General features: G+C 32.3%; 2 protein-coding genes across 2 annotated transcripts; one reads left to right on the forward strand and one right to left on the reverse strand.

The window, feature by feature from the left end:
* Positions 1-2,308: 2,308 nt before the first annotated feature.
* Positions 2,309-3,709, forward strand: LOC105166225 (uncharacterized). The gene is made up of 2 exons (XM_011085499.3): positions 2,309-2,539; positions 3,270-3,709. The coding sequence occupies exons 1-2, from the start codon at positions 2,371-2,373 to the stop codon at positions 3,527-3,529; spliced, it is 429 nt and encodes a 142-aa protein (XP_011083801.1). The 5' UTR covers positions 2,309-2,370; the 3' UTR covers positions 3,530-3,709.
* A 4,400-nt stretch (positions 3,710-8,109) lies between these two features.
* Positions 8,110-9,042, reverse strand: LOC105166226 (transcription factor MYB56-like). The gene has a single exon (XM_011085501.3). It carries the CDS (start codon positions 8,936-8,938, stop codon positions 8,240-8,242), a length of 699 nt encoding a protein of 232 aa, XP_011083803.1. The 5' UTR covers positions 8,939-9,042; the 3' UTR covers positions 8,110-8,239.
* Positions 9,043-12,539: the final 3,497 nt, after the last annotated feature.

Raw genomic sequence — 12,539 nt, forward strand, 5'->3', positions numbered from 1 at the left:
CGTATTTCAGAAGAATATACTAGGGAGAAATGGAGGGTAAACAATTTAATTTTTGATAAAGGTTAAATTGCATTTAACCCAATTCATGAACATACCCTATGGAGCAATTTTTCATATTCTAAATCCATTTAATGTAATTTACTCTTATGTGATATTGCATAAGTTATTCCTTTATAAAAAAAAAAATAATTTATTAAAAAAAAAGCAATTTACTTCCCCTATTTAGGGAGGTAAATTATTTTATTTTAAGAAACACAGAGCAGCAAATTATCCTCTTTATTTTAAAAAACTCAGAGAGATAAATTGTCAATTTTTTTATAAGGGGGTAACTTGATCATTTATAATATTAAAAGGGAGTTGCTTGCTTTTTTTTCTATTCTAAGTATATATATGGTCTCAAGAAATCTTAGCTACATAATAGCAAGACTCCCACCTACAATCTTTTGTAGTAAGTTTAATCTAACGTTATTGTTCACACATATTTTGAGTCTATAAAAGAGAATTACGAGCTTGTTCTTGGATGTGGATGCATAAGCTCCTCCAAACTTCTAGAGTAAACTACAGGCCGCCTTAAAATATTTATAGGGTTAATTACATATTGTCGTCCAAACTATAATCGTCTTTATACTTTGGTAACTTTTTTTTGTGTGTCAATTTACCATTTCAACTTTATGAAAGTTTGCACTTTGCTATTTATAACTATTTTTTCACCAACTTTTTTTGTCAAAAAACATCACATGCAGTACAAGTGTGATATTTAAGGATTATGTGATATGATATTTTTTTACATATGCACAATATATGATGTTTTTCTGCTAGAAAAATCTATAAAAACCCCTTATATATAGCAAAATGCAAATTTCATATAATTGAAATATAAAAATAGATATAGTTCGAATGACAAAATTTAATTTATCCTATACAATATTAAGGCTTTGAAAATTTAATGCCAAAGAAAACATAGAACCTCGCGGTTGCAAAGCTTCACCGTGTCAAAAGCTTTTTGGACTTGCTTGTGATTTGCTATGTGTCCTTCATAGTATATTAATTATCAATAGGTCATGATTACACGTGCATATGTCATTAATTATTTTTCGTTACTAATTATTACTAATGAACGCTGATAATTTTTAAAAAATAATTATCACTACTAAAATTATCAAACTCATTATAGTTACAAATTCTTATCACTAAATACATATAATAATATAAAATTATCATTAAATCATATTTTTATTTCTTGAAGTGAAAGCGATGAATAATTATTTTTTATAATAAATCGATGGTAATTATCAATATAAAAAATCTATATCTAACAACAATCCACAATTATATCAATCACATATTAATCATCAATATTAAATAACTATATCTACTATTAAAATAGAACAACACCTATTATTAAAATAAATTAATATTCCACACATTGGTACGGTCCGAACCAATAACTTTAGAATTAGTCGGTGGAAATATTTGACATGTACAAAACTATCTCATCAACCCATTTTCAGCTGCCTTAACTGACTTCAACCCATGTAATTATTATGCTTATATCATAATATTTCTTCGTCCTCCAACAAGTTTCTCTGAAAATTTTCTTCGTCAAGATCCAATTTTACATATTTGCCCCTCTCCTTCTCCACTAATATAATCGACGTGGATCTCTTGTCATACTTTTATATAACATATTAGTATAGCACAAATGAGTGACTCCCACATATTTTTTTTCAAACAAAAAAAATATAACTAAATTTATTTATACTGATATTAAAAAAGAAAGATCCTCTACGCCCATAATCGACGGTTAGTGACACCACTGCACCAGTTTTTAAATAAGATTATTAAACTCTTAATTAGATAATTTTTAAAATTAATTGTAATTATTATTATTACAGAAGTGACTCTACGTCATTTTAACATCACTACATGAATTTCTTTGTTGTGTTAAAATACCTTAAGTTGGTGTTCTTTTTTGAAATATGGGTTAGTTTATATATTTTATTTTTATTTATAATATATTTTAAAAATATAAAAAATTATTTATTATACATATATGGACAACGTGGCACAAAAAATAATTATAATTTTAAAAATAAAATTGTATATATAGAAAATATTTACATCCACTACGAGATAGTGGGAACCTTAAATCCTCCAACGGCATTGACAAAACCTGCAAGAAAACCATAGTGGAAGACCAAAGCATGACTAAATTAAGTTACACAATTTTGACTTCCATATGATTTTTTGATCAAGACTGATTCAAAATTTCCAGAAAATCAATGTCTATATAATTCTGAGAATATTACATTAATTTTCATCACTACATCATTTTCCTTTGCAAATAATTTGATTTGTTCCAAGAAAAATATGGGTTTCAATTATTTTAGTGCAATTTTCCTCCTTGTAATAGCCACCGTGGTGGCGGCTGGCCTAGCTGAAACGGTGGTCGTTGGTGGGTCGGAGGGGTGGCGGTACGGCTACAACTACACCGATTGGGCTCTCAAACATGGTCCCTTCTACATTAACGACACTCTAGGTAACCACCATGATTTTATTAATTCATATTTAAGGTTGTTAGATTATGAGTATGTCGCATAAATATGATTGCTACCAGAGTTCATTAGTTCAATATAGCCATAATCACTTCAATATTATCATTATCCGGGAAATTTGTATTTTTTATCCCATAATTTAGGTCGTGTATATTTTTAGTTCCATTATTTATGTGATTATTGAGAATAATCTCATAACATTAAAAAATTCTCACATTCAGTCGTACTAATTTCTATTAGGAAATTGAAGGAAAAATCAAGTACAAGTTATGTGGCCATTTTTCTTCATTATAAAAAATAACAGCCACATAACTTGTACTTTAGTCGCGTTGGATAGAGAATTCTAATACTTTTAGTTCTCTACTTGTAATTTTTAGAATTATCCCAAAATTTAAAAAACTCAATACATTTAGTCCTACATTCATGTTTTTGTAAAAAAGTAAACCCGTAAGGACAAGTGCAATGTGCATATTCGTTAGCTTGGCTGCTCACAAAAACTGATGGATATGCAATAGTACGTATCTTTACCATCTATTTTTGGATAAAAACTTGAACACGAAGATTAAATGTATCGAGTTTTTCTAATTGTGGGACCATTTTAAAAATTTGATAAATCAAAAGATTAAAAGTGTTAAACCCTTTATCCTAAACTAGAAAAGTAATTTCGGCCTATATAAATAATAAACCGGTCGGCATTGTGATCAAATATTGCAGTGTTCAAGTATGGTCCTCCGAGCAAGGAGAGCCGGCCGCACAGTGTGTATCTGCTGCCGAATCTCTACAGCTACGCGACATGCGATTTCAGCAACGCGAGGCTGTTATCGAACCTGAACGAGGCGGACGGGAACGCCTTCTCTTACGTGCTAAATCAGTGGAGGCCTCAGTACTTGGCCAGTGGAGAGGGCGACGGCAGTGACTGCAAAGAGGGGCTGATGAAGTTCTTTGCTGTTCCTCTGCCTCGTTGGTTCAATTAAGTTCACAGAAACAGTAGATGAAAACTAAGACATACTGAATAAATGTTTGAGCAATGATCTATTGTTGCTGCTGCTATATTGAAACTTTGATGATCTTTTTCTGTCCTAAATAATACAAATCAAGAGACATGATGTATTAGTACTATTTGCAAAATAAATGGTATAGATCTTTTTAATTGACCGATGTTGCAGCACTTTGTCTTAAATGAGGAGTCATTTTGGAGACGGATGCACTTTAAGGGCTTATTTACTTTGGTCGGATATCACGTCCAATATTTAATCTTTGTTCGAATCTATTTTTAATATTCTGAGCCCGCGATGGAGTACTAAATGCTCGAAATTGGGATAATCGGATGATTGTTGTCAGTTCTATCCATAATCTGTGACGAGTTTTGTCTAAATTATTTAGGAATGGCAATGGATAGATTTGAACTCGAACCTGTCCCGATTGAGAAAAATATCATAAAGGCTTGGCCAATAATGAATGGCTATCTGACAAAGATGTTGACTTCAAGAACGCCCTCTACCCCTTTCTTATCTTTGTTCATGCGATTTTGTTTTTTTTTTCTTTTTGTGTGGCATTTTAGTAAAATCAAAATCTTTCCCAATTTATTTCATGCTAAGCAAACATCTAATTATATAATAAAATATTTTAACATCCTTTTATCATAAAATGTAAGTGTAATCTAATGTCTTCATATCCATACATTTCACAAACACTAAAAAAAAAATATTAGTCTTTTTGGAACGGGTTATAATAATTTTGAACAAGTATTGTAACAGGAGAATTTGGCATTATAAGTATTTTATGACAATTACACCCTTTTAACTTTATATATATGACATTTACCCCTTTATAAATATAATAAAAATTACAGACAAAAGTTGAATCAGAGATAAAATAAAAATATTTGTCTTTTTCTTATTAACGTCTGAATTTTCCTTCCAAACCCTAACGAAAGGGTGTCAGATGAAAACAGTGAATTTTTGGAGCGGATATAAGCTTAATTTAAAAAAAAAATAAAAACGAGTGTAATTTTATATTTTAAAAAAAAATTAAGTCAAATTAACCCATATAAAAAATTATAAAATGATAAAATCTAGAAACAATCATATGAGGAAAAGTATAGTATAATGTGTGGAATAACTATTAATGTATCATATCGAATAACACAACACATCCTGTGATAGTACCATACAAATAAACAAACACAGTGCTACAGAATGTGTGGATATGGATTGAAATTGAATTATCCACCATAATATATATTTATCAATAAACATATGTTTTACTATCAAATTTTATCGTAGATATTGATGTATTTTTTAACAGTGTGAAGTTTAATAGAGTAGTGAGAACCGCAAATGTAAAATCACACAATCTAGCAAGTACTTATATGTCGTCTTATGTTTCAGGACATATCTAAATTATTTCATGTGGCTATATTCGGACTATAAAAGAAGTGGGGAATCAATAATTGTCAACAACATGTGAACGATCAAATGGTTTAATTGTGGCACCTTATTCCTGTGAAAGATAGGTCACAAATTCAAGTTTCAGGGAAGGATAAAATGCATTATTAGTCCCGAAACTTAACTCGTTTGATGTTTTCATCCTTTCACTTTACAGGGTAGCATTATGATCCTACAACTTTTCAATTTTTACAATTTCAACTCTTTTTTCGCAGGAGTTCACCGCCACCGGCAAGAATAGTGAATTCTAGCAAAAAAAAAAAAAAGTACAAAATTACAAATATCAAAAAATATAAGACCAAAATGCTATCATAAAATGTTAAAAGACAAAAAATTGCTAGTAGAAATGAACGATGGGCATGGTAACCCCACGAAGATGCGCATGCACTTTTCCGCCAAAAAAAAAAAACTCTAATTACATATCAATTATATCGATACTTGACAGAATCCAACACAAATAAAAACACACACATCATAATTAAAATGGACAAAAATTGGTGACATAATGGATAGCCCTCGGCAGGTACTACGAAATTACAGAGTGAGGGTAGCAGTAGTATCTGCATGTAGGAGGCAGGCACGTTGAGAACAAGGCAAGGCACTGGCTCCATGGACGTTGATTGTCTTAAATCTTACAGCGATCCATCTGCCGACACATGAAAATAATATAGGATGGGGAACATTCCCTTCAAAGAACACGTGTTTCCTACCTGAAAAGACAGCCTGAACATGTCTGCTGCCCTACCCTTACCCCGACCCCGCCCGACGTTGATTTAATTCTGCACACGCTTTTGCCTTTGCCGCCTTACATTTATAACACCTGCGTCTCCACTTTTGTGTTTTGTTCTACATGATTCCACATAAGCAGCACGTTTTATTAATGAGATGAATTGTTTCTATACTATGTTATTTGGGTTTAATGTGATTTATCGTTAGCGATATTGAAAATAAATAAATTATATTTTTGTAATAAAATAAAAATTTATTTTTTTATTTTTTATTAATGGATGAATTTATCTTTCTGTCTAAAAAGATAAATTATTTCATTTTAAAAAATATACGAAGTCTGTTTGCTATTTCTTTTTTTTTTTTTATAAAAAGTGTTATGCACATACGACATATCACAGAGGAATTATTTGCATTTTTTTTTAATATATTTGAGGCTTCTTGAAAATGGTAGTTCGATTGGTTTGATTTTATTATTTATCCAAAAAACAAGAACGGGTTATAAGTTTATTTTCAGTGTTTTAGCTGATCAATGAAGTAATATTAGCCTATTTTAGTATTTTGACGAGAGTACAATTGTTGACATAAATTTTGAATTTTCGTAAAAGAATTATAAAATTAGAAATATATGATAAATGAATTTATTATAAATTTAAATAAAAAAAGTTACAATTTTTGAAAGTGGTGATTGTCCTCTGATTCTCTTCTCTTAATGTCGATTAAACGACTGAAAATTGATTTTCGGATGTGGATTACGAGCAACATACCTTAATATATTGTGTCAAGATCTTGAGGGTTTGATAAAGAAAGACGTAGGACCTTCACAGTTGTACAGTTTCATCCTGTTAGAGAGCTTTGGACTTGGGAACTTGAATGTGTTGTACGTGAGCATGTTTGTTGTGGTGTTCTTGACTGTGTAGATGCCCATTTTCGTAGGCATGAGCAAGGCTTAGGTTGTCTGGGCTCGCGTTTATTGTTTCCACGAGTTTTGACACGGACCAATCTCTCAATGAGTGGTACTTGAACATGCTTTAGTTAAATTAATCAATTCAAAATAAATAAATAAAAAAAAGAGCTTTATATTGTATTCTGAATCTATCCATCAAAATATGTGAGGCCCGAATTTAATATATATATGGGCTTATTACAAATTTATTCATCTTTAAAAAGATAAAATTAAAATTTATTATGAACTTTACTCTGAAACTTAATATCTGTTTCTTTTGACATTCCCATTTCTTGAATTTTTGAGAAAAAAAAAATTATCATAGTGTATTATTTATGAAAATTATATTAGAATATTCATGATTGTTTAGATACGTGTATGTTGGTCAGGATTGAAGAGTTGTCGTTGCACTTAAAATGCTGCTAGGAATAAATTGAGATCAGAATACACGTGAGAGGTGTAATAAAAATATTTTGATGCTTAAGTTGAAAATCATATATTTGGACGTTTAAACTGAAGGTGGTCATATGATCACATTAATAATATCTTTTTAGCAATTAAGTTTGTTTTATAAGTGATTTTTCTCAAATACTATGGAATTCAGCTTTTATCTGTTTTTCACTTTTTTCTACAAACATTACCCATTTTTAATTCTGCTACAATTTTTAACTTTTTCTACAAAAGTTACTTCTCTAAAAGCAGAAGCTTTTGAAAACGCTCCCTTGTTATTGTGATTATTAGAATTAGTAGTGATCAAAATGTTATCTTCATTTCTTGTGTGGTCTTTTACAATTGAGGTGGGCTGATTACGGATCCCTCTAAGTCGTAAGAACATTTGAGGTAACAATTTGTTCTGATGTAAGAGGAGAAAACATAGAAGGTTGTAAGAGTGCTTAGTTGTACCAAGGGTAGGAAAGTTTATAGTATTTATAAACATTCGTCAAGTGTAAGAATTGACTCAACTTATCAATTGAATGATAATTATATGATTATAATGATTTTTTACATACCCAAGATTCAATTTGGGTCGGGACGGATCAATATGACTCAATTAAGATACGCACAGATATTTTTAATTATTTAAAAGTTTGGGGGACATTTTCATAAATTCTTGATTCTATTTTTTCTCATGTGAAAACGGTGCTTCTAACTGTTTTTAGTATTTTTCGTAAATAATTCAAAATTTATTCACAGTCAACTTCTTTTTCTTTTTTCTTTCTTCCCAAATACTGCATTTTTCAATTATATCGATTATTTAAATATGATTAGTAATTTCAAATCAAATTGTGTACTTAAATTATTAATTTTATCATATGTGCGGGTATTAAATTAAATTCCATTATTTTTACAAAAACTAAGTTGCGGGTTCGAATTTGAGGGAAATTTTAAAAATTAATTTTGGTCCTCTTTAAAATGAAAAATAATCATAAACTGATTATTAATTGAGAGAAATGATTGAATTTCTGATTAAAAATAATTATTAATATTAACATCAAGCTTAACAAATTAATCACCGGTTTAAGGGATTAATTAACTACTACGCAACAAACAACATTTGTGATTTATCATAAACGAAACCCCGAGGAAGCCTCCGGGAACGACGTCGTAACGTACTCCCTCACCTCCCTCGCTATCACATTCCTCATCACATCCCAGAACCCCGCTGGCATCGTCTCCGTCCTCCTTTCCGGTATCACAGCACCGCCCATCCCCGGCGGCGCCAGAGACAACGTCGTCATTGGATCATAATCGTCGAAATTATTGCTACTCGCCGGGGACACGCTAGACCCGGAGGCCATGTTCTCTCCTCCCATGTCTTTGGGTTCTTCTCCGATTCTCTGCTTCTGCTGATACCTCCTCTTCAGAGTGGAATTCCAGTGGTTCTTGACGGCATTGTCAGTGCGGCCGGGCAGCAGCCGCGCAATGGTGGCCCACCGGTTTCCGTACTTCTCATGCGCCGCCAAGATCGTCTCGTCCTCCGCCGCGGAGAAGGGGCGGTGCTCCACATTCGGGCTGAGCTGGTTGCACCACCTCAACCGGCAAGATTTCCCCGACCGACCCTTTATGTATTTGCTTATCAAGGACCAGTTCCGGGCCCCGTATCGCTCCACTAACCGGGTCAGGATCTTATCCTCCTCCGCACTCCACGGACCCTTTATCCTCTCCGACTTGTTCACATTCTTGCTCCCCGACAACGAAGACGACTCCGACGATGTATCCGAGGAAGAAGAACTCCCAGATGAACACCTATTAAAAATGTCCATAATTTTTCCAAAAGAAATCCTCTCCCTCAAGAATCTTAGAGAGAGAAAGTTGCAAGCAGAGAGAGAGAGTTCTTGGGCGTACAGAGCAAGTGGGATGAGTTCGACTGAGGCAAACAAGTATATATATATAGATACAGGAGTAATCTATGCATACAGTGGAGGTGGGGTGGGGTGGGGTCGGGTGTGCATGCATTTTGGGGTATAGCGATTTTAGGGCAAAAGTAGAAAGGGAGAGGGTGGGTGGATTGCGGGGGGGGGGGGGGGGGGTTGGTTCTTGGAAACTGCAGTGTGTAAAGTAGGTGGGGGGTTTGTAACTAGAATGAGTGTAGCAGATGGGCACCCATTGCCCATTTGCAATACAAATATCGGATTCTGTTCCTCCCCTGCAGATATTGTCATAACTGGTTCTGCCTTCGTCGTTATTTGTAAATTGACGCTTTTGGACATTATCCCCCAAACACCGATTTTCCCTCACATTAACCTCCACGACATTCATTGAATGCGAGATTAATGACTGAGCACACCAGCCCTTTGTCTAGATTCAAAGTTTTAATCATTGGACTGAATTTTTCAGATACTGTCCTGCGTCCGTACACCAACATGTCAATCTTCCTTGAACATTAATTCGGACAATGCAAGGACAACAACTATGATCACTGATCCGGGCTTCATTACCTTTGATTTTATTGTCCTGTGGGTTCTTCGAATGAGATATGCAGCACAATTAAGGTCGGGATCTTAAGGATACGCTGTTGAAATCCGTGTTTGTGTATTAATTGCTCCAAACTATTACAATTGATCTGCGCTTCTTTTCGCCAAATTTGGTGCATTGAAATTTCAAGAAACTCATACCTACACGTGCTACATTTGGATCGATGGATTTCGAATTTCTAATAATAAATTATTTGAATAATTTTAATTTAAATTATTTTGAATTGTTCAACTGTGAACTTGAACTATATATGTTTTGTTGAGTAGTGATGGATTTTAAATTTATTTATTCTAATTCTTCCCTCAAATTCAAAAATAACCTCAAGGAATTTTAATGAAAATAATATTATAATAATTATTAATGATTAAAATATCTGTATTTTGGAAATAAAACGTTAAAAAAATAAATAAACTACAATGAGTTGTTTTGAAATTTTTTATAATTATAAATATTTTTGAGATTAACGATCGTCTAATAAATCTCTTATATAATGAAAGTATTTGTTAACGATAATTAATTTTAAAAAAGTATTTATTGTAAGAAAAATAATTATAGTTATAGTAAATTTTGAAAAAAAATCATTGTAAGTAGTAGGGGGAGGGGCAAAAATGAGATTTGAGAAAGAAAAAGAAATCCTCGAGAAAACAAAAAGGTAAAAACAAATAACTCCACGCAATCATTCCCACACCCAAGCGAGAGCGTTTAAAACATGACAGTGAAGAGAGAGCTGTTTACCATCATTATCTCATGCTCTCTCTCTCTGAGCAACCAAAACGCGATTTCAGTACAGAACCGCACAACAAAACAAAAACCAAACCGGGGGGAGGGCGTTCTTGGATGAGGACAAGTGGGAGCCACGCTTTTTGACTAAGGCTTGCATCCTGCGTACAGCTGTGCCCCAGATCTGGGTAGATTGGGATCGGACGGCTGAGATGGAAAAGGGCAAGAAATCAAAATTAACCAGTTTGAGGATGACCTCAACGGCCTCCACGTAGGATGGGTCCCACTCCCAGCCTGTAAGAATCTCACGTGCTTCCAGTTTGAATCGCCTTTGACTTTTCGAGGGCCCACTCGCCGCTGCGGAGCGTGTGTGTCCGCGCCTTTTATTATTACTTACCCTCTAATTAAACACCTTTTAATTACTTGTTTCCCTTAATTGGGCAAAACATATTATATCAACTACAAAAGCAAATCTATATCTATATTTTTTTTTTCTATATTATTCTTCCCAAACATTCTTTACAAAATTAATTTTTTAAATAACAACGATTTAAAAACAATGGTTAATGAAAATTATTAATTACAATCAAATACAAAAATTTTAATTTTTATCATAGTTAATTAATATTTGTCATAACTTTTTATCTATAATTAAAAAATTTATTATGATTTTAGCTATAATTAATACTTTAGCATCATTTAATGATCGTCGCGGAGCTGTGGTTAATTTATATTCGTAACAAGTGTTCTCTTTTGAACATAATAATTAACTGTAGTGAAAACTCATATTTCTTCTGGTGCAAGAAAATAAGAAAATATTGGTTATCATTTATTTAGTAGTTGAAGGTTTTGAAATACATGGTATAGTATTTATATTATAAGAAAAAAGTGAGAATATAATGATTGTAATCGAAAAATAAATCTTTATTGGTTTTCCTTAACACTATTTATTAGGTATGTTGTTGCATTAATAGTTTATAACCTATTGCTCCAGATATTCATTTCCAAACTCAACTAATTTGATCGTCGTAGTATCCCTATGAAAGGGTTCTTCAATGACTGATCATTTTGTTGTAGGTCATTTATCACAAAAAACCATCCATTTTGATCAAGAGCGATGACTTGTTGGTTTAAAAATAGCATTTATGTATTTGACGATTAAGATAAAATTTCACAAGATCTAAAGTAATGTCATTTTTCATTATTATTGCTCAAAATTAAAATACAAATTACTATTTGATACAAACAACATACTTAAAATATAATTATAATTACCTCATAAGACAAAAATAATACTACACCTCTTATTTCTATTTTATCGTTGGATTGTTTTTACTTATTTATTTGTTTATTTTCTAAACGTTCAATTTGGGTTTTTTAATAGATAAAAACAATAATTATGTATTATATATTATTTAAATAAATTGAACAATACAATAATTTAACTAAGAAAAAAAATAATTAAAAATTATAAAATAACAAATTATAATAAATTCATACAAAAATGGGACAGCCACCAAATTAAAAATATTCACACAATGAATGAAGAGAGAGCAATTACGGTGCACGCGCTTTGTGGACGACGATTTAAGAGATCGGACGCCCGTGTAGTCGGAAATGGAGCGATTATTACAGTGCAGCCCGCATCCACCGACGTGGCAGAGTCTTGGGATGTTGATCCACGTGGAGTGATTTTATTGGAAAATGAGCAATTAGGAAGCAGTTGGGCAGTTGATTGCATTACAGCTGTCAGCTGACTATTCCACCGACCGCCCGCCGCACGGTCTACGTCCGTAGGCCACAACCACCGACCCCTTCCCTTGCAGCAATGCCCCTAAAGCCTAAAACCTTAAATCACTTTTGGGAAATAAAAAATGACGATTTTTATGGTACGATGATTTGTTTAAATAATCTTTTATTTTTGCTGTCTAATGAATTTCAATAATTTAATAAATTATGACATATATTTATATTTAATGAAATGGTAATCTAATTATTGATTAATGATTAATTGCCTCGAGTTTGTTCTCATAAATAAATATAAATTACAATCGATTTTTCGATTTTATTATATGATAATTTTCATAACTAAGAACAATAAAATAAGTAATTACAATAAAATTCATATAAAATAAGACAACTATCCACACATCTTGTGACTCAAACTCA

The sequence above is a fragment of the Sesamum indicum genome, linkage group LG7 (genome assembly GCF_026168435.1).
Source record: "Sesamum indicum cultivar Baizhima isolate 11 linkage group LG7, ASM2616843v1, whole genome shotgun sequence".
NCBI classification, from domain to species: Eukaryota; Viridiplantae; Streptophyta; class Magnoliopsida; order Lamiales; family Pedaliaceae; genus Sesamum; species Sesamum indicum.

Excerpts from the sequence above, each read along its gene's own strand:
- LOC105166225 (XM_011085499.3), top strand. The coding sequence starts at position 2,371 with ATGGGTTTCAATTATTTTAGTGCAATTTTCCTCCTTGTAATAGCCACC. Across the intron at positions 2,540-3,269 it reads CTACATTAACGACACTCTAG|TGTTCAAGTATGGTCCTCCG; the intron begins GTAACCACCATG and ends CAAATATTGCAG.
- LOC105166226 (XM_011085501.3), bottom strand. The coding sequence starts at position 8,938 with ATGGACATTTTTAATAGGTGTTCATCTGGGAGTTCTTCTTCCTCGGAT.